The sequence below is a fragment of the Lissotriton vulgaris genome, chromosome 1_1 (genome assembly GCF_964263255.1).
Source record: "Lissotriton vulgaris chromosome 1_1, aLisVul1.2, whole genome shotgun sequence".
NCBI classification, from domain to species: Eukaryota; Metazoa; Chordata; class Amphibia; order Caudata; family Salamandridae; genus Lissotriton; species Lissotriton vulgaris.
In genome coordinates, this window is record NC_141685.1 from 451,520,688 (window position 1) to 451,541,865 (window position 21,178).

The following is a 21,178-nucleotide window of genomic DNA, read 5'->3' on the forward strand; positions in this document are numbered from 1 at the left end:
GCTGCAATCACTGCCTTCACTTTTGTGAACACCCAAGGGGCACTGATAAGGCCAAGGGGGCGCACAGTGAACTGAAAGCAACGTCTGTGGGCGGGCAGGATTGGAGTTGTGGACTTTTTGGTTCCGTCCAGAGGTGTCAGGGAACAACACCCAAAGACCCCGGAGTTCCACCTGCCTTGGTGCACAAATGAACAGAAACACGGGCTTCTCGATGGTGGCGTCAAAGACCAAAGGTTTATTACTGCAGGGACACAGAAGTCACAGATACTACACACGGGCAGTAACCAGGAGCCTGTTCGATTTGTACAAAGAGGGCTGCTCCTTATATACTGTTTTTTATGCTAGGGGCGAATTCTTTACATGTAATACATTCCCAAAACCTTTGTGTCTAAAACAATAAATATTTGGCGTTACACAGGAACCGTCGATAATATCTGAGGCCAAACATTGTGAAAAGAGGGGTTCCCACTAGTTAGTCACAATTCCCTGTCAATATTGCATTCAGGACCCGGACCGCCTCATCGTAAAGTTCGTTACCTCCCCCTAATAAAGATTCAGAAAGAAAGAAACAGAGCCAGGTGTGGAAGATAGGAAAGCGGGATAAGAGATGTTTGTGGGTTGTAAATGGGCAAGGCTACCGGCTTCGGCCGCCTAATCATGATCAGGTACAATGGACACGAAGACCAGTTTGGCAGGGCTGGCCTCGGGCAGAGGAGGCAGCCTTTGTCGAGTCATGCAGTTACAGCGTGATCTGGTTTAAGGTGCACGTGTCATGAAAGAGGTGAATCTCCGGCTAAGGCTACGTGTCCTTAATCGAAATGAAGTGATCAGAGGCTATTGCGTATGTGAGGGCAAGAAACACAAAATGGCGGCCATGATCTAAGATGGATGCCGTGGGTAGATTAGAAATGTGTTAATAGAAGGAGTGCTCTTGCTTGTAGCGTAGCGAAAACACCAGGGTATGCTAAATGGATCATTTGCGGTTCACTGATACCAATATTATGTATTTCCGATAAACTTGAAAACACGGGTTCAAATTGTCACGGAACCGTCACGGAACCGCAGACCCTCCTTTTGCCCTTACATAGGCAATTACTCAGTCTATGTCTGAATCTAGTTCTATGCTCATCAGGTCAGTGACATGCTGTTGTATCATCATCCTTTCTCGTGTCTTTTCTCCAAACGCAGGTGGTTTTCTGAGACAAGTTGCAGCACAAAGACTACACAGAGCAGGACCACACTGGATAATCAGACAACATGAGAATAGGAATACTAAGATGACACCAATGACCATTAGAACCTTCCATCCCCACGCTGATATCAGAGTCCAAAACCACTCCATGAAGGACCAGTTTCCCTTGTCTACATGTATGGAGTCTGAAATCTTGTGCAACTTAGAGATCGCCTCATAGACTGTTGGAGCATTATTAGGAATAAAGACACAGCAGCTCGATTGGATCATTCTGCATACCCCACCTCGATCTGCAAGTATAACGTCTAGAACCATACGATTCTGCAACGTCATGAGCCTATCCGCCTGAAGCTCAGCTGTCAGATTGCTAAGGGCACCAGCAGTTTCGGTAATAGTAGATTCAACTACCCGTGTTAGCTGACGTATGTTTCTACTATTGGCCATAGGCCCCCAGAACGGAAGGAAGCCTTTGAAGAAGTCTCCAGCTTCCTGACCAGCGGTATCTTCCTTGCTGAAGACACCTCTCGCTACTCTGGTTCTGTGGTAATCAGGTGAAGCAGTGTATGTCGGAGGTAGTAGTCGAGCAATATAACATGATCCTGAAAAGTCGGCAGGCAACCATGTATAAGCTCTGTCTCGACAAATGAAGTAGGTACCCCTAGCAGTAAGAAAGGCAGGGGAAGAGTTAGCCGGAAACACATAAGTCTCTACGCACTCACTCCTCCCTAGCTGAGCTCTCGGATTTCTCCCGTTACCTTGCAAACAGACCTGACCTCGGTGAGGTACGACCCAGATTGGAGTTGAGCTTTTACGCTTGCTTTCTCCTAAACTAAGGCGATACTCTGAAGTATTCCAACTTAAATATACTCGCAATTCGTCTCTAGGGTAAGATGGAGTATTATTGACGTCCTTGACCATGTCAATAATTCCCTGGACTAAAGCTTTGTTGGCCGAGTTATATTTAGCGGAACGCGGTGGACGTGGAGGATAAGTTTCAAGGGCATAAGCAAAGATGGTTTGGAAGGCCTGAAATGATCCATTATAGCTGTAAGGCAGAACCAGATAGGGAATACCTTTATCCATAGTGTGAGGTATCAAGCCACACACCCAGCAGTCTGTAGTGTTAACTACCAGTTGGTGTTGGTGCAAGAGCTGTACAAAAGTGTTGTTGGTGAATTCTGAGCGTCGGGCTTGCTCATGTTCTGGAAACGAGTGAAAAGAGTGTATAGAAGAAACAGTAGAAATAGCAGGATCAAGGGGAGGTACTGTAGTAACTGGCACAAAAATCAAATTTATACTGAAGACGATTCCACCCACCAATGTTGCTAAAACAATCAAAAATGTAATGGCACATTGCATCAAAAAGCATTTGCTATGAAGAATTCTATTAAGTTTGTTTCTGCGAACATAAATCACATTTTCTCGTTGCAGCGCAGGAAGCTCCATCTTCTACAATCCGCTCGCGACCACTGATGATGTGTACGTAGATGAAAATGCCTCTATCAGCCCTGGGAGTTCCCAGAACCAACAGAAAGATCGACCTTGTGTCAGACCCCTGCAAATTCAAACTAGGCACACAGCCACGACCCTACGGCTACCCAGACGGCAAGGCAATTTTAAAAACAATAAACAATAGCAAACTTCCTGGCTGAAGGCAAAAGTTCAATATATATATAAAATCACAATATGCAGTTGCCTGCTTTATTTCTCCATTTTACGGCTTCTTAGGTTGTATCTCTGCTTCGCTGGTACTGTCTGATCGGAAAATAATGTATCACTAGCAGCTGTTGCAGAGTTTAAGTTCGCAGATAGCAAAGTTTCTTCTGATGCTGGAGACAAATGTTCAGTGTTCAAAGGAGTCTTTTCAGGAGGAGAGTCAGATTTGGAAGTGTCAGTAATCAATTCGGCATCGCTGAAAGAGATGAACTTCGGTGTGCTTTCAGATTCGGAGGCACCAATTCCCTTTTTCACCCAGTCGTCGTAAGGGAGCGGCAAAGGAACACGCTTAACATGAGAAGCGTGTATCCAGTGTTTGCGGCCAGCTACACGAACTGCTGTCCTCGTTGCCAGTAAGATCTGAAAAGGCCCCACAAATCTCGGCTGAAGGTTCTTCGTTCTCGCGAAGTTCTTGATTACCACCAGATCTCCTGGTTTCAGCTGATGCCCTGGACTCTCCGGAGGTTTTGGCAAAGCATCGAAAACCTGTTGATGAATAAGACTCAATTTAGCAGTCAAGTCGTAAAGGTAGTCTATCAACATAGGATATTCAATGGAGCAAAATTGTTTAGGCCTTGGCACACCCCAGACATTTGCCGGGCGACCAAAGACTATTTCGTAAGGACTAAGTCCTATTCTAGAATGTACTGTTGCTCTCGTTGATAACAAGGCCAAAGGAAGTGCGTCTGGCCAGGCTAAACCTGTGGATGCTTGTATTTTGGCTAATTTCAGCTTGAGGGTGCCATTGTAACCCTCGACTAAACCAGCAGACTGGGGATGGTTTGCACTGTGAAATTTCTGTTTCAATCCTAAGCCGGCACACACACTCTGCATAACTTTCCCTATAAACTCACTTCCGTTATCTGACCATACAATCCGTGGCATTCCGTATCTAGGGAAAAATTCCTTGAGAAGAATTTTGGCAGTAGATAGGGCAGTGTTGTCCTTAAGTGGGTATGCTTCTATCCACCTGGAAAAAGCACAAACTACCACCAGGACATACTTCAAATTGTTGCAGCGTTCCATGTGAATGAAGTCTAACTGAATTACTTCAAAGGGACAGGAAGGAGGAGCGAAATGACCAGCTGGAGTTGGAGTTCCCTTGCCAGGATTATGCATCAAGCACACCATACAATTTTTCACCACTCTCTCTGCACACTTACTAATTCCCTCATTCTTCCAGACCGGGGCTAACATCTTACATATCCCTTTAGAACTTATATGCGCTACTCCATGCGCCATCGTCACTACTGCAAGCACATACGCATCGGGCAACATCCAACGCTGCTGTTCTGTCAAATCAATCCAACATCCATTCGAGTCCAACTTGCCCGTACTTTCTCTCCATACACGTTTCTCTTCCTCAGTTGCTTCTTTCTGAATCTCTTTCACACTTTCCATAGTATCCTCACACATTCCGGACTCAGCAATCCATCTTGCAGACGTAGCAACATACATTCTGCTCATCGTGTCTCTAGCTGTCTGTTTAGCAATTTCATCAGCAAAAGCATTCCCACGACCAACATCATCCGTGATTGCTTTATGAGCACTGCACTTCACAATCGCAACTTCAGTCGGCAAGGTTAGAGATTCCAACAAGTCGTTAACTAAGTGACCATGTTGGATCTTAGTCCCATGGGACGTAATGAAACCTCTTTCTCTCCACAACCGGCCAAAACTATGGGCCACGCCAAATGCGTACTGACTATCCGTAAACACATTCACTCTCTTTCCCTCAGCTAAAACACACGCTCTCGTTAGAGCTATTAATTCTGCAGCTTGGGCAGAATTCTGACTCACTCTTGCAGTCTCCACAATCGTCTTCAAAGTCGTTACCGCGTAAGCAGCAGTCACATCACCATTCTCCAATTTAAAACATGACCCGTCCACATACAGCGTACCATCCGGATCTGATAGCGGAGTATCTTTCAAGTCAATGCGTCCTTTTGTCTCTTCCTCCGTTTTGAAATAGCAATCATGTGGCTCAGAATCACTCGACTCTTGATCAGTCGGCAACAATGTTGCTGGATTTAATACATTGCATCTTTTGATCTGAATATGGCTCGCTAGTAATGTCAGCTCGTAACCAGATAATCTCGCACTAGTAAGGTGTTGTGTCTTCGTTCGGTTCATGAGTGTATCCACTGCATGAGGAACCATGACCACTAGCATATTGTTCATCACCAAACCAGCAGATTGTCGAATGGAAGCTGCAGCTGCCGCTGTAGCTCTCAAACAACTAGGCAACGCTTTGGCTACCGGATCTAATGTTGATGAGAAATACGCACAAGGGCGTTGTTTATCACCAAACTTCTGTGTCAGAACACTCAACGCGCAACCTTCTCTTTCGTGAACGTAGAGCGTGAATGGCTTACTGTAATCAGGTGTACCCAATACAGGAGCTGAACACAATGCTTTTCGTAATTCAATAAAACTCTCTTGACATTCATCAGACCATGGCACCGGACTCGGAACATTTTTCCCAGTCAAAGCTACCAATGGTTTCTCTAACAGCGAAAAATTTGGGATCCACTGCCTACAGTAAGAGGTAATGCCTAGGAAGGCACGTACTTCTCTCTGTGTGCGTGGAACACTCATCTGTGTAATTGCTTTTATTCTTTCTGGGGTCAACTTTTTTCCCTCCTTTGACAAGAGATGACCTAGGTAGGTCACTTCTTGGCAGCAGTATTGCATTTTCGAAGGAGACACCTTGTGATTCAAATTAGACAAATGATGCAATAGGGAAATTGTAGCTGCTTTGCAAGTTTCCTTGTCGTCGGCAGCCACTAAAAGATCGTCTACGTACTGTACTAGGGCAGAACCTGGAGGAAGGACAAAAGAATCTAACTGGCTTTTTAATGCTTGACTATAAATTGATGGACTCTCACAATAGCCTTGTGGAGCGCGTTTAAATCTGAAACTGCGACCTCCTAGACAGAAGCCGAAAATATCCCTACTTTCTTCAGCTATCGGAATGCTGAAAAAGGCATTCTTTAGGTCAATAACTGAGAACCATGTGGCTGTGGCAGGAATCAATGTTAACAAGGCAGTAATGTCTGGCACTACAGGAAACTGCGGGATTACAATCTTATTAACTTCTCTAAGGTCTATGACAAACCTATAAACTGGAGGTTTTGTAGGATCAGTTCGCTTCAGGATCGGCAATACAGGACTGTTACAGACATTTCCTCTAGTTTCTTCAACCACACCTTTCTTAATCAAATCTTGCACAATCAGTAAAAGTGCACGCTCTCCTTCACTAGATATTTTATATTGGGGAATTCTTGGAAATTTTACATTCGCTTTCAAAGTTACCACATACGGTGGAATTTCTAGGAGACCTACATCATTAGGACCAGTCGCCCAAAGAGAATCAGGGAGTGAACGTAGCTCTGGCGGGAGTGCGTCCATTGACAAGTACATCGGAGAGGTGATATTTTTACCCAACGTAAGCTGTACTCCTTCCGGAGAACAGTACAATGTCGCATATAGTCGTTTTAACAAATCTAAACCAAGCAGGTTTTCATTACAACCTGTCGTCAAAATCAGGGGTGCTTTCAATTGGCACGGTCCAACAGAAATAGACAAAGGACCAGATATCGGGTTGTAAACAGGGGCGCCTGAAAAACCTACGGAAACATTTGTTGAGCCAGACAAAGGTGCGCCAGGGAGTTTCGCATGAATGATAGAACTTTTTGCGGCACCAGTATCCAACAGAAACGGTTCGACTACACCTGATGTTGCTACTGCGACATAAGGCCCACTCTGATCCACTGGAACTGATACTACTCCCTCTCTTTGTCCATGGCTGTCCTAGCACCCATTTTGTTGATAACCCTCATCTACCTCATTATAGTCCTCGACAAGATATTGTTGAGATCTATTTTGCTGAGTAGATTGTCCATTTCGTTGATCAAAGTGATTGGAGGGACGATCATTCGTTTGTGGAGGCATAGCACCTCGTCCTCGACCTCTAGAATTCTGCACAAAACCACCACGACCTCTCTGAGCTGCTGCTGCATTATTTTGCGCTAAGATTGGACATTCATTTTTATAGTGACCCTCTTTCTTGCAGTACGCACACTGATTCCACTGATATTGAGGTCTTGATGAACCATAATCTGTCCTTTGGTATGAACCTTGCTGCGTATTAGTCTGATTCGTGCGAGGCGGATACGCCTGTTGCAAAAGAACTTTAGTTTTTAAATCTTTTGTTTTCTTCTCTGATTTTTCCTTTTCCTCTTTATCCCTATTTTCGTAGTACTGTGCAGTCGCAAGTATTTGCGCTGTCGTAGATACAGCCCACGCACTTTCTGAATCCTTTAATTTATTGCATAATTCAGGTAACAAATTATGCACAAATTTATCTACAAACAGTCTCTGTCCTCCTTCTGTACTCATGTCTTGACCACTATGATCTACAAAAGTCTCTTCAAACCTCGTGAAGAAGTCGGAGACACTTTCGTCTTTCTTTTGCCTGCATGCTGACAGCTTGTCCCAATTTACACGCAATGCTGGCATCAGAGTCTTCATTAAATCAATTATTCTACCTGGCAGATTAGCAATTAGAGGTTCGGGTTTCGCACCACCTATTTGTTGACCATCTGCTGCAGTGATAGCTGCCCAATCACCACCTAAAGCAGCTTGATGATCCTCTCTACGAATTTTAGCCCACACTGGTTGCGGAACTACGTTACCAAACAACATATCGATGTCCGCTAAGTTCATTATACAAGCCTCAACTGTCTGTGTTAATTCTTTGTAATATCCAGCTGGATTTTTACGCGGGTCTGGCAAGGCCTGTTTCACCGCTAGCACTTCTGCTCGCTTCCATGGAATGTGTATCCACACTCGTTGGAACTGTGCTGGAGCAGCTGCAATACCTGCATTATCATCACGTTGTATTGCTTCGCGCCAAATTGGAGGAACCTCCCTCATAGGATATTGGCGACTTAGCTTCACTTTACCTTTTTCTAAATCTCTTGGTGAACGAAGAGATGGATCATTCCTAAAACTTAAAATAAGTTCCATCGCTTCCTTTATATTCTCACCCACTATCATTCCAGCAGCAAACTCTTTTTGAACTCTAATTAAATCTTCCAAATCTGATTCGACATCGTCTTCTTCTATTTCTTCACGTAACAACGAGCACATCTCATCAAAGACGTACCGTTGCGTTGGTTCCTTCCACTGCATAAATGTGTCTAACACATCTCTCGTACTATACCTTCTACCCTTCGAAATCCATCTGAGAGCCGTGGAATCTAAAATTCCCCGTTCCTCAGTACTTGGAAGCTGACTACGTCTCTGAACTGAATCAGGAGTAGGAGTCTTAATCAAAATGTTATATAAAGGAGACAGCATATTAGTAACAGAATCAGTGATTCTTCGACGAACAGAAAGTGGAGTTAGCACACTCGCAGACGTAGAGAATGCAGTAGAGGTAGGAATAGATAACGAAACAGTAGGAGTATCGAGAAAAATAGTTTCTGGAGCAGTAGGTACAGAGGTAGGTATGGAAGCTGGCAGTGTAGAAAGAGGAGGAGCTGTAGGAACATTCACATTCATCACAGGAGGTACGGGAACTTGATTCTGGGGAACAGGAGCAGGAACACCAGGTTGTCCAGCAACCGGCAATTGAACATTCGGGACGAGTGGAGCCGTAGCACCTTGTGCATACGGTGGAGGTGACCGTAACAGATAAGATAACAGAGGATCGTTTTCGGAATCCTCCAGTATCTTAGCCATTTTCGATGGCAAGGCAGGATAGCACTTGTCGATCGCTAAGTTATGCTCTCTAATTGCTATATCTATGGCCTTCTCACACTCGTTAGCCTGCAACTGTTTAGTCGCTTGCTCTAGAGTTAACTCTTCTTGTTCTTTCTGTTCTTTCTTCAACCTTTTCATTTCTCTCTGTTTGGATTCTTTTCGCCAATAACGGAAAGAATCAAACATTGCCGGCCGGGCTTTCTTCTTAAACAATTTCGCTTCTAAGTTGTCGAGAATCTCTGGTTCAAAACTACCATGCAGTGGCCAACTAAGGACACCATCCTTCTTACAATAACGGACCCATACCTCATTATAAGATATAGGACCCACGCCATACTTACAATATAAATCATATAGGGGAGTCCCAATCGGAGGAACCAGACAAGAGTCCTCCAATCGTGAGTCACTGTTGCAACTAAAACAAGACAACATTTTCCGACTTACCATTTTCAGTCCGGAACACAAAACAAACAAACACGGAACAAATATGTGCACTCGAACCAAGAACTTAGGCCTACCAAAACGAACTGATGTATCGATACCCAAACTAAACCAAAAAGATTATCGTAACTAGAACAACCAGTGATAATCTGACAAAACCAAACCAAACCAAGAACCGATCAAGGATTTTTAACAATCCTCACAAAAGTAACCAGCTAGCTATCACTAAATACTTAACTGAGTCACTGAAGACGTCACCAAGGAGAAACCCGTCACGTTTCGCCGTACTAAGGACTGCACCTCGGGTCCAAGACAGGGCGACGGTCAAGGCAACGGCCCACTGCAGCCGTCCTGAACGGGAAACCCTCGTGGAAGAGAACTTCGGGCCACTTTTGCGATATGCCGGGATCGATGAAGTGGGGCGCCTCCCTCAGGAATCTTCACACGAAGCTTCTCGAACTCTTCAGGCTTTTGGACCGGTACCGAATGACGTCGCCCCACGTTGGGCGCCAATTGGAGTTCTGGACTTTTTGGTTCCGTCCAGAGGTGTCAGGGAACAACACCCAAAGACCCCGGAGTTCCACCTGCCTTGGTGCACAAATGAACAGAAACACGGGCTTCTCGATGGTCGCGTCAAAGACCAAAGGTTTATTACTGCAGGGACACAGAAGTCACAGATACTACACACGGGCAGTAACCAGGAGCCTGTTCGATTTGTACAAAGAGGGCTGCTCCTTATATACTGTTTTTTATGCTAGGGGCGAATTCTTTACATGTAATACATTCCCAAAACCTTTGTGTCTAAAACAATAAATATTTGGCGTTACACAGGAACCGTCGATAATATCTGAGGCCAAACATTGTGAAAAGAGGGGTTCCCACTAGTTAGTCACAATTCCCTGTCAATATTGCATTCAGGACCCGGACCGCCTCATCGTAAAGTTCGTTACCTCCCCCTAATAAAGATTCAGAAAGAAAGAAACAGAGCCAGGTGTGGAAGATAGGAAAGCGGGATAAGAGATGTTTGTGGGTTGTAAATGGGCAAGGCTACCGGCTTCGGCCGCCTAATCATGATCAGGTACAATGGACACGAAGACCAGTTTGGCAGGGCTGGCCTCGGGCAGAGGAGGCAGCCTTTGTCGAGTCATGCAGTTACAGCGTGATCTGGTTTAAGGTGCACGTGTCATGAAAGAGGTGAATCTCCGGCTAAGGCTACGTGTCCTTAATCGAAATGAAGTGATCAGAGGCTATTGCGTATGTGAGGGCAAGAAACACAAAATGGCGGCCATGATCTAAGATGGATGCCGTGGGTAGATTAGAAATGTGTTAATAGAAGGAGTGCTCTTGCTTGTAGCGTAGCGAAAACACCAGGGTATGCTAAATGGATCATTTGCGGTTCACTGATACCAATATTATGTATTTCCGATAAACTTGAAAACACGGGTTCAAATTGTCACGGAACCGTCACGGAACCGCAGGATGGGAAATGCGAAAATGTGCATCATGCAGGTCTAGCGCTCCCATCCAGTCTCCAGGATGCAGGGCAAACAAAACCTGAGTTAACGTGAGCATCTTGAACTTCTCTTTCCATGTAAAGACATTGAGAGGGTGCAGATCTAGGATAGGGTGGAGGACTCTGTCCTCCTTTGACACCAGAAAGTAGTGGGAATAGCATCCACACCCAACTTTATGGGGTGGGTACCCCCTGGTTGGCTTTTTTGGCCTAAAGAGCCTGCATTTTCTGATTGAGTAAGGGGAGATGGCCCTTCATCAGTCATTCACAAGACGGTGGTAATGGTAGAAGTGATCAAACAAATGGTAGGATGTACCCCTTCTGCACAATTTGAAGCACTCGGTTGTCGCATTTGATTGATGACCATTGGGGCAGATGTTCTATGATCCAGGGACACCAAATGGATGATGCAGTAGCAGCCGGAGGGGTGGGGGAAATTGGATAATGCATTGGTTACAGCATCCACGTCCTATGTGGGATCTGCAACCTCGTCCTCAAAAGCACTGAGCGGAATGCTTGTTAGAGTAAGGTTGGAAATGCATGCACCCAAAAGTGCCTCAGCTCAGTCTGCGGTATGGACGAAAGACTGCTGTTGAGGGCAGCCAGTCAGAGAAAGGCCTAGGGACCTGGTGGTAACTCGACTTGCCCAGAACTGCTAGAGTGCCGTGACGACTGTCACCGAACCACAGAGAACCCTCAGCGTCATGTCAATGAGTGACCACTGAGCGCCGGCTGAAAATTCCATTGAATGCAACCACGTATGGCGGGGCATTGCCACTGTGGAAGCTATGGTCCAACCTAAAGAGTCTGTGGTGTTCATTCCGCACCGATTAGCAATTTTTGCTGTGTTTCGGGTGGCAGTTAGGGCTTGATGAAGAATGGCTCGACCCTCATTTTTGAGCATGGGGAGCAGCTGCACCAGCAAATCTGATAAGGCATGGAAAAACGGCCAGAGAGGCATATGGTATTAACTGATTGCAGAGCCAGGCTGGTGGACAAGGAATTGTGTTTGCCAAACGCATACAGCTTCTTGTATTCCGTGTCGGGTAGAGTGGACAGGACAGGAAGTGGTTAAGGTTGACTTTAGCCGTGGAAGCATGGACAACCAAGGTCTCCAGGGAAGGGTGCTGAGAGAGAAAAGCAGAGTCTCCTTGAGCCAGCAGGCAATCATCCTGTGCACTGGAGTCTGTGCAAGGCGTAGCCCATGCCCCTAGGACAATGTTGGTGAGGACTTCCATGAATGGTAGGAGTGGCTCAGCCAAGCTCACTGATGGATGAAGCACCTCCGTCAAGATGTTTGTCAAGATGTTCAAAGGGTAACGCTTGCATCTCTGCAAGCTTTACCCCTTGAAGGATTTTATTTTTTATTTTACAGCTATACCTCTTGTGAGAGATACCAAAATCATATGGTTTATTAAAAAAGGTCTTGGTGTTGTTATTGCAACAATGAATTCAGAGCAACATAAGAAGATTTTTAGGCTCCTGGCTGGCCTGAATCCCAAATGGTACAACATCCTTGAGGGGTGGCTTCGATTGTAAAATGTTTTAGTGAACATGGTGATGACCTTCATGGAAATCTGTAATACATTTTATGGGCTCAGTGGTTACAGTAGTTTTCCTGGCAGAGATCAGTAGGTTGAACCACTCAAAGTACCAATCTTGTTGTTAGTTTTTGGCATATTTTCTATTTTCTTATGAGTATAAACAGTTTTTCAATGATCACTTTGGCATTTCTTAACACATTTCTTCACTGCAGTTCCTTCTTGCTCTGAGAAGCCCTCGGTTTGGGATACTGCAGATAGAATGTGTAGGATAGCAGCTGGTGTCATCAAGAGTTGAGTTGGCCACAGTAGATTTGCGATGAAGTCGTGCATGAATTTTCTGATCATGCAGATAGGTGCTATGATGCAGGAAATCTACATGATTCTTAGATATTGTTGAGGACAGCTGAATGTTCATATTGCTTTGTTTCATTGGTCTGATAAATCTCTGTACAAGTGATTAACGTTACTGCCATATTAGTTAAATATCGTCTATGTAACAACCCCAATAGATATTGTAGGTTGTGAAATCTGAAAACTCATTAACCAAAAGTCTAAGTTTTTCATCTACTTTCATAAAGATATAGATTCCCCTCCACCCCGGTGGAACAAATAAGGCACCCTTTGTGGTCCCTTGTATCTTAAGACATTTTTTGGCCGAATGCGAAATAGCTGTTGTGTAGACATAAGTGTAACATTCACAGAATCATATTTAGAGGGTCATGAACAGATCTGGTCGAAAATTTATGTTTTGTGCCCTGAAATCCAAACGTAATTTTTGCTGGAAGTAGTTATATATATAATTCAGTTTATTTAATATCTCTGTGTCTTATGTAAGATGGAAGGTTCTTCATGGAGGTCTGACAAAGTAACTCAATGCAATCTCCTAATGTCAAGACTAAGGAGTGAGGAGGCACCTCGCTGGGGGGGCACCTTTGTGTATTTCTAGGAGTACATAAAATGTTGCCATTTTTGGATGCTTGCAGCTGAGGAAACCATCTTTGCAGCATTTGTTCAGTTTGGAAAGCAGTTAATCTTGAACTCTAAAAGCAGTATTCTCATAAAGTCTTTAGTAGCAGGCAGTGTCTGACACCTGTGTCTCTGCTTCTGTGATGTAATCATTAGGCCAAGGTGAAATATACATTACGCTGGTGTAATTTGCGTAATTTTGGATATTTCGTGTTATGATTGTTATGCACATTTTCTGTAATAAAGCCACTGCACGTCATTTTGCACTGTTTAGTGTAAAAATATACTGCAAATGTGCAATTCTCCTTGATTTGCGGTAACATTTTACTGCAAACGCAAAGAAACAAAAGCTGTTGTTTATGGTGCTCTTGTTTAAATTATCCTCACACCAAAAATTGATGCAAGGATGCATTTCAGGCTCAAATACAGCATGAAATTAAATTTGCATTTCGCATATTTATTCAAATTACTCACATTTAGCACACCCATTGTAACCATGAGGGTATAATATCACTACGTTTTCCCTTTGTCTGATTTTTTTTTTTTTTTACATTGAGGTATTTAAGAGTTTTTCTTTTGTTCCTAAGTGACATTTGATGGCAGGTATTTCCTATTTATTTTATGTAGTTGCCAAAATTATGTTCCAGATCATGGATAACCACAGTACAGAATAAATCAATGATATTACTATAGGGAAAGGAAGGTGTATATTATTTTGCAGAGCAAATGAGTTATCAATGCCCAAAGCGCTCAACATCCTGACCTATTTCCAGTTGTCCAGATTCTTCCATGCTAACTAAGAGATACATTTAAAGCCTTCTAGAAAACCCGGACGTAAATGCGGAACTGGTAGGAGGCCTCTGGATCATTTGATTAATATTAGGTTGTCCTGTAAGAAAGTGTGTAGGTCACTCTTTAGATCCCAGTATGTTGTAGGGAAGAAGGAAAGCCCTCTTTTCATAATGTCTGTTTCAGTGTTAGTCAAAATGCTTTGGAGCAGGGTTATGATTAGTTGATGGCTGGTGTGGTTGGTTTTATTTTCCAGTGCCTTCTTCCATGGGTTGTGGCATGCACTTGTCGTACCGGTGTGTTCTTTATACCTTGTGTGTTGAGTTATTGGCATGTCCTTTTTGAAATTCTCAGTCTAGATCTTTTGAATTTCTCTAAAAAATTAAACCCACTCTTTGAGGTTGTGGCTTCTGCTGCACTTGTTGCAGAATCTGTGAGGTTTTTAACTTGGAATAATTTGTGGATTTGTCTTATTAGGAACTTCTAGAGATGTTGTCCCGTTTATTTGTAAGCATACAGACAAGACCCAATTGATAATCTTGTTGGTGCCTTCTAAGCTTATAATTCCTTCTTTAAATTTCCTCTTCAAATGCATCTGTGTAGGATTTCATCGTTTTCCTTTGTGCTCCCCCCGGTTCATTTTTTTATTTTATATACAAGACTGTCCACCCCAGTGCACTATTTTTCAAGTTCTTAATCTTCAATGTCAATCAGTCTGCTTGCTAAAGTTGAGGCATGGTTTGAAGCTTGTGGTCATTTGCCTCACACATTGTCTGGAAAACAATGATTTTGGAGTGGGTGAAACACCAACAAAAGTTTGAGATCGAACAACTATAAAAAAGGAACCAACATCAGTGAGCGAGCTGGCTTCTATATATGGCGTCCTGTTCTCACTTCCAGAGGCTTTGGGAGGGCACTGCAGAACCAGAGAGTGCCCCCTATCTGCGCGCAGAAGCAATTGCTTAAAAAAAAGTTCCAGATCCAGTCTGGTGCATGGGGTTTTCCAAGGGTGAGGAACCTGCTGTAAGAAGTATCCATCAGAACATCAGTATTCATAAAAAAAGAGTGAATATTCTACAATGGAGAATGTTGACTTCCTTTTCATCATAATTAACTTGCAATATGTTTACCACTCTTTTGAACATTTTTTTTTAAATGTTTTTCTGCGGACTGTAAATTGTAGCAAGAAAGAAACATTTAGATGTGTGTGTTTGGGTATTTTCTAAACATCTTATTTGCAGGCCATATGTGTGTAACATTTGCATGACACAAAATATCATTTTGTTTAAGAAATATAAATGTTTCTCTACCCTGTCCCATAAACCACAGGTGTTTCCTGGCAACCTTAAATGTGCAAAACCAACAAGTCTGGCCAGTACCAAGGTCAAACATACACCAAAGGCCAAGCCAACACTCTAGGCCGGAGTACCACACACAGAGGTTAGAGGGTGGTAGTAATGACTCACACATATGCATGACAGGCTCAGCGTCTAGGTTGATGGTGACTGTACTTAGGAGAAGGAACAGAGGGCATGCTGCACTGCAGCAGTGACACAGCAGCCTTTCACCCATTTTCGAACTTCTCACATATTCTAACAGACTGTGTAAATGAGCCGTGCGCTGACAATTACCACTTGCTGACCTAGTCGTTCACCAGTCACCCTAAGCAGCACAACTGTCTCCTTGTGCCGTGTATCCTTTTACAGTCAAAGGATGACAAAAAGCGGTCACTTTTATTCCTTCACAGAAACAGGGTGTTGGGGTGAGACCAAGAACTATAAACTCTATGTGAGAGCAACAGAAAACCATATTTATTTGACAAATGCCTAATAAATCTCTGCAGAAGCAACATAATGAGCATTATGTGACAGACACTGACAGCATCACAATCACAGAATTAAGAATACAGAGCAAAATAACCACAAGCCAGCAGAAGCTGACACTGTAGAAAACGGGCACATGTGGTGGCATCACAAGCACCACAGAGTCTAGACTGCAAACAGCACTTGTGTTACTAGCACCCATGATCCCTGGCACTGAACCTCATGGCACATGTCAAACACCCACACGTTATTAGCATTCTAACAGGGGATTGTTGTACCCACCCATTATCTCAATTCACAGATACAGAAAAATAATTTTACAAGATGAACTCATAAGTCATCTGCCAGAGAAGGTGAAGATTTCAAGGGCATAGCAAGTGCCAATAAGATTCCCATCTAGTGAAAAGTAGAACGTGGGCAATCATTTGTGTCTCTTTACTAATACTATACAACAAGCTGCATGTATAGGAGCGACGGAACACTCCCTCTTCTCACATAAGCGTAGGAGGTTGGATTTATCGCAGACTATTGCCATCAGTCAGTGTCCTTGCACATAGTGAAACAAAAGAAGCTACATTTATTTATTTACTTAAACTGCGCATACCAAAGGCCCAATCCCATCTAGCAGCACGAAAACATCAACAAAGCACGGTATGCTTAAAAAAGGATTAACAAAAACTGCACTTTTCCTCAGCGCTTCCTCAAAGTTCAACAAAGCCCATCCCTACTGGTTCTTGATCCAGTCTCATAATTAAGGGCCTTACACTGAAAGCTTCATTCCTCCCAAATTAGCATTTGATATGAGCAACAGCTCGAACTAGAACCAGCATTTGCAATGCAATAGGTCTCGCATTTACGCGAGTTTGAGCTATTGACATTGCACATTACAATGCCTTTTATTTTTCTTTTTGTTTTTAAAACACAAATAAGGCATTGTCATTTGCAATGTTAATAGCTTAAACTCGCAAAAATGCGAGACCTATTGCATTGCAAATGCTCTTTATTGGGAGGCACAGGGAGAATAAGTGATTTGCCCAGAATCACAGGATGTGTAGTCGACCCAGATTCTCGAAACTTGTGTTCCCATCTCCATAGTCGGCAGTCTAGCCGTTAGACCACATCCTTGTCCGAAGTACGGCAGGTGCTCCTAGTGATTGGTGTCTCGTGTCTTAGCGCTTGCTAGTATTTCAATGAAGAACTCTCAAGAGGCACGTCATGGAAGTTAGAGGGTCGACACCAGGGAGACCTGTGCATGCTGAGAAAAGAAGGAACATGCCTGGATTCTGACTGCAGTGAAACTCAAGCGAGGGCGTATGTGGGGGAAGAGGAGGGCAGAGGGGAGGAGGGCAGAGGGAAGGGGTCGGAGGGTTGCTGACAACAACAGTGAAATACTGCTAACACGACAAGAGTACATTTAAAAGCAAGCTGAAAAAGCGTGCAAGGGGGAGATAAACCAAGGTAAACGGCAAGCGGAAGGCTTACTTCACAAAGGTAAACAGAAAGCGGAAGGCTTACTTACAATGGACTTTGGTAGAGGAACTCTACTATATGCAGAAGAGAACAAGAACAAGATTAGATGGCCGGGCGATAGTTGCGCTGGGTTATGGTGATGACAAATATGTAATGAACAATTAGAGAAAGCTCAAAGGATAAGGTTTAGGCCATCCAACTAAAGCCAGATAGGTATGAACAAGTCAAAACCCTATGAAAATGAAAACAAAAATATATCCCGAGCTAATAGATAATAAAGTGTACATATGAATAAATGACGAATCAAGTGTTTCTTCTTTTCCTTCTTTTATTAAGCAGTAATCCTTCTCTTAATGCAATCTAGCCGTTGCCAACATGTGTTTCGTCTTTAGTGGTTATATACCACAGACTTCTTCAGGGCTAAAATAAGGCTCTCAGGTCTTATTGGTATAACCCAGCCATTATTAATTCACAAAGTGCGTTTCTTATAACTTTAAAAAGTTTGTGTTTCCCAGCTGTAAATTTACCGCAATTTACCGCAATTCAATAATAAACTCAGAGTATAATGAGAGACCATATGTTTTACCGAGACGGAGTAACGTCCTGTTCGTCGAAGGATAACCAGCGTTTATGCAGAAGAGAGCAGCCTAGCAATCATCTCTATATGAAAGAGCGCGTCACAGCAAGAACCTCCGTGAGGTTTCCCGCTAAATAGATTCACAGATAGCTCCTCCACAGAGGCCACTCTCACAAGCACTATGCCCACAGTGGTTTGAAAATCAGAAGTAGGGCAACTTCACCACCAAGAAAAACACGTACGCTAAGATACTTTTATAAAAACTTGTTTAAAAAAGCTTTGTGCTTTTAGTGCCATCTTACAAAAAGTGTGCAGCAGTGTCAGTAATCCAATCCAGCATTGTCCCTAATGGTACAAGAAAGTGCATGGTGAAAGTGGCTGTGCTTAAAAAAAGTGCAACTAAGCCTACACGAAGGTCCCACCGGTAGCACTTGGTTCCTTTATAAAGTGCACTTGAATGACACCAAACTAGCAGCAAAGCAATGGCCGGACATACGTACTCCAGAGTGGTGATCTTTTGTAGCGTCCACCGTAGCGCTAGAGATGGCTGCTACTATAACTCGTGGAGCGAGCAGACATTGGGCACAGATAGCAACACATCTGGCACGTGGCCAGAGTGCAGATTAAAGTAGCTGGGTTACGCGCTCCGATAAATGTCAAAATTGAATACATCTAAGAGACTTCCGAAACATACGAGCAATCTCTCATGTGACTAAAGCTTGGCTGGAGTAGGTGAATGATGTTACCCCTACCCCAATCTGAGGGTCCCTTAACTTACCTGAAACCCCAGTCGTCTGCATTTGAGACAAGTCGCCTGGAGCACGCCTCGGAAAAGAGACGCGGGAGGGCAGGAGCGTGACGCCGGGAGCGTGCACGTTGGAGTTCCCTGCGGCTCGCGCGTTCACAGACCAGTGTCTGCTCGTGCACCGGTCTGTATCACTTGGGAGGCCTTCACAATGACAATAAGGCTCGCCAGCGGCAGCGCGCTTCGCGCTGCAACGCAGGCGAGCCCTAACTCGCCAGCGGCAGCGCGCTTCACGCTGAAACGCAGGCGAGCCCTAAAAAGTGAAGTTCTACAATGCGCTACCAGGAAAGTTTTTTGGCAAGGCTAAACTGCAAGTAGTCATGTGGCCAGTGTCACAGAATTAGTAGAAAAGGTATCACTAACAGATGCCCATGGGGACTCTTCATGTGCCTTTACTCAGAAAAGCAGAAGGTGCATAGATTACAAACACTTCTGCCGTAATTAAATAAACAAGAAAGCACGTACATGGAAAAAACAGATGCAACCTTAGACACAGCACAAAGTGATGGGTAACATGACAAGCGCTCCTTTGTTTCCGCGATGGACACAGAAAGGGAGGAGATGGAGCAAGCACCGGTGTCCTAGAAACAGACACATGATAGTCACAGAAGCAGAAGAAGGTGGTATGTGGTAACCACTCAGGAGTTTGGAGCCTTCTGTTCCGGACACTCACTCATTAGAAAAAAAACGAATACCACCAGCTATGATCTCTTATCCCTAAAAACAGAACGTCACGTCACGTCACTGGTATCCCACTGGCTATGGAAATTTGTGGCAAAAACTTAAGAGTGCAGAGATCAAAAAAGACTTAATATGACAAGCTCCCTTTCAGAACCACAAGATAGTGCAACCAAAGCATCAGATGAATAAAAAGAACCACCATAGGAGGCCATCAGGAAATACAAACCGAATGGCTACACTTTTAACATATCACGCAGCATCAGTTATCGCCCAAACTATAAACATGAGATATAGGACCTGAAAGACCTCCTAAAACTGCTGCAGCACTTTAGATTCTCAAAGAAGACACCTGGCCAGTGCATTTCTGTGCTAACACAAACCATGTTGTACTTTCTAAAAAACATGACACAACGAAAATAATTGTTTATAGCATTGTTTAGTTGTCACTGAAAAGTGTTAGGTTTTGGTGCACATGCAAAGGCCCAGAGAAGCAAAACAGCAGCCTGGGATTCTTAATATATCGTTCAGGCTTCCAATAGTCTTGAGAAAATAAGCATCAGGGCAAACACTGTACACAAATATTATCTGTACCGTTAAAAATTGAGGCAAAGAGAACAGAGGTTGATACACTAACCCATATATGCCAAAACAGAACAAGCTAAGCACGGCAGCTGTGAAAATACTGCCTACAGGTAATGTACTAATAATCAAACATGAAATAGCTAACCTTTCACTAATGACAAAAAAACAACGGTCGAGGATGGATTCATTCACATAAGACTCCTATCCAGGGTAAATTGATATGCCAGTAAGCAACCACATATCACAATAATTAGATTTTGACACAAAAAAAGCGCTAAGTTTTTTCTGCATCGATAAAAGCTTTATTTTAAGCAACAGAAAATAGCACTGCATTTAAAAGAGAAGTCTAGGCATAATGTGAGACGAGCTATGCCAAATGTTATGCTAGTTCTTGCCAAGAATTGAAACACAAGAGCCCATTAGTACTGTGGCAAACCTTAAACGATGCAGACGAAATATAGAATGAAACACACACCAATACAAACCCTTCCTTACCTTATAGCGGTTTTGTATTTCTGAGGCGCATAACCTTCACTTTCTTAGCTTCAACCACTAAAAAAAAAAATGTATATATATATTTATGGTTTCACAAATTAAAACACTGCTTTGAATCTTAAAATTCCAAACAGATGAAAACACAAAACAATATTGGACAGGGGAGAGACTTAAAGAACAACTATTTAATTACCTAATGTTAAAGTTTAATGGTTATACACAAAACACTGGAAAGCTTTTTATAATTGGAGATTTATGGACCGAGTGACGTCACTTACATAGACCTTTTTTCAAACATAGGCAGGTTGGCACGACTGGTTATTCTTTGTAGATTTTCAAATTGATGACACACTTGTTCACAAAGTCCTATTCCTGTTTTAGGACCCCCCCCCCTGCCATAAAGGGCACAATCGACAAGCTGACAATTGCCTAATGCAGTTTCCTGTTATTGCTACAGGTGCTTTTCAAGCTTCGTACCAGCGAAGAAGACATTGACTGTAAAGTTTTTTTTTTACATCTTAATATATTCTGATCTGAATTATCACATAGTCTAGTCCTACTGGCTGTAGACACACTAGCGCAACCATCATTTAAGGGTACGCTGTGAATGAATTAGATTAAAACAATTGAGCGATCATTCAAAATAGAGCTATTTAACAACAATGTAACTATCAGTCCATAAAAATGACAACCATTGCTTGCTAAATAAAACAACGTAATCGACTGAATAGCAATACTGATGTATGAGATATCAGGCTCGGGTATGTTTTTTGACTTGTGTATCTGAATAAAGAGACTGTCAACACGCATACAGT

The 21,178-nt window shown here is 43.3% G+C and overlaps 1 protein-coding gene across 4 annotated transcripts in view; it reads right to left on the reverse strand.

The window, feature by feature from the left end:
* Window positions 1-21,178, reverse strand: part of ITGB3BP (integrin subunit beta 3 binding protein) — a 317,465-nt gene that overhangs the window by 8,914 nt on the left and 287,373 nt on the right. For all 4 annotated transcript variants that reach the window (XM_086953560.1, XM_086953548.1, XM_086953554.1 and 1 more), the window contains one exon: window positions 20,364-20,420. In XM_086953560.1, coding sequence (XP_086809686.1) covers window positions 20,365-20,420 — 56 coding nt within the window. In that variant the 3' untranslated portion in view covers window position 20,364. The remainder of the gene's footprint in view (window positions 1-20,363; window positions 20,421-21,178) is intronic.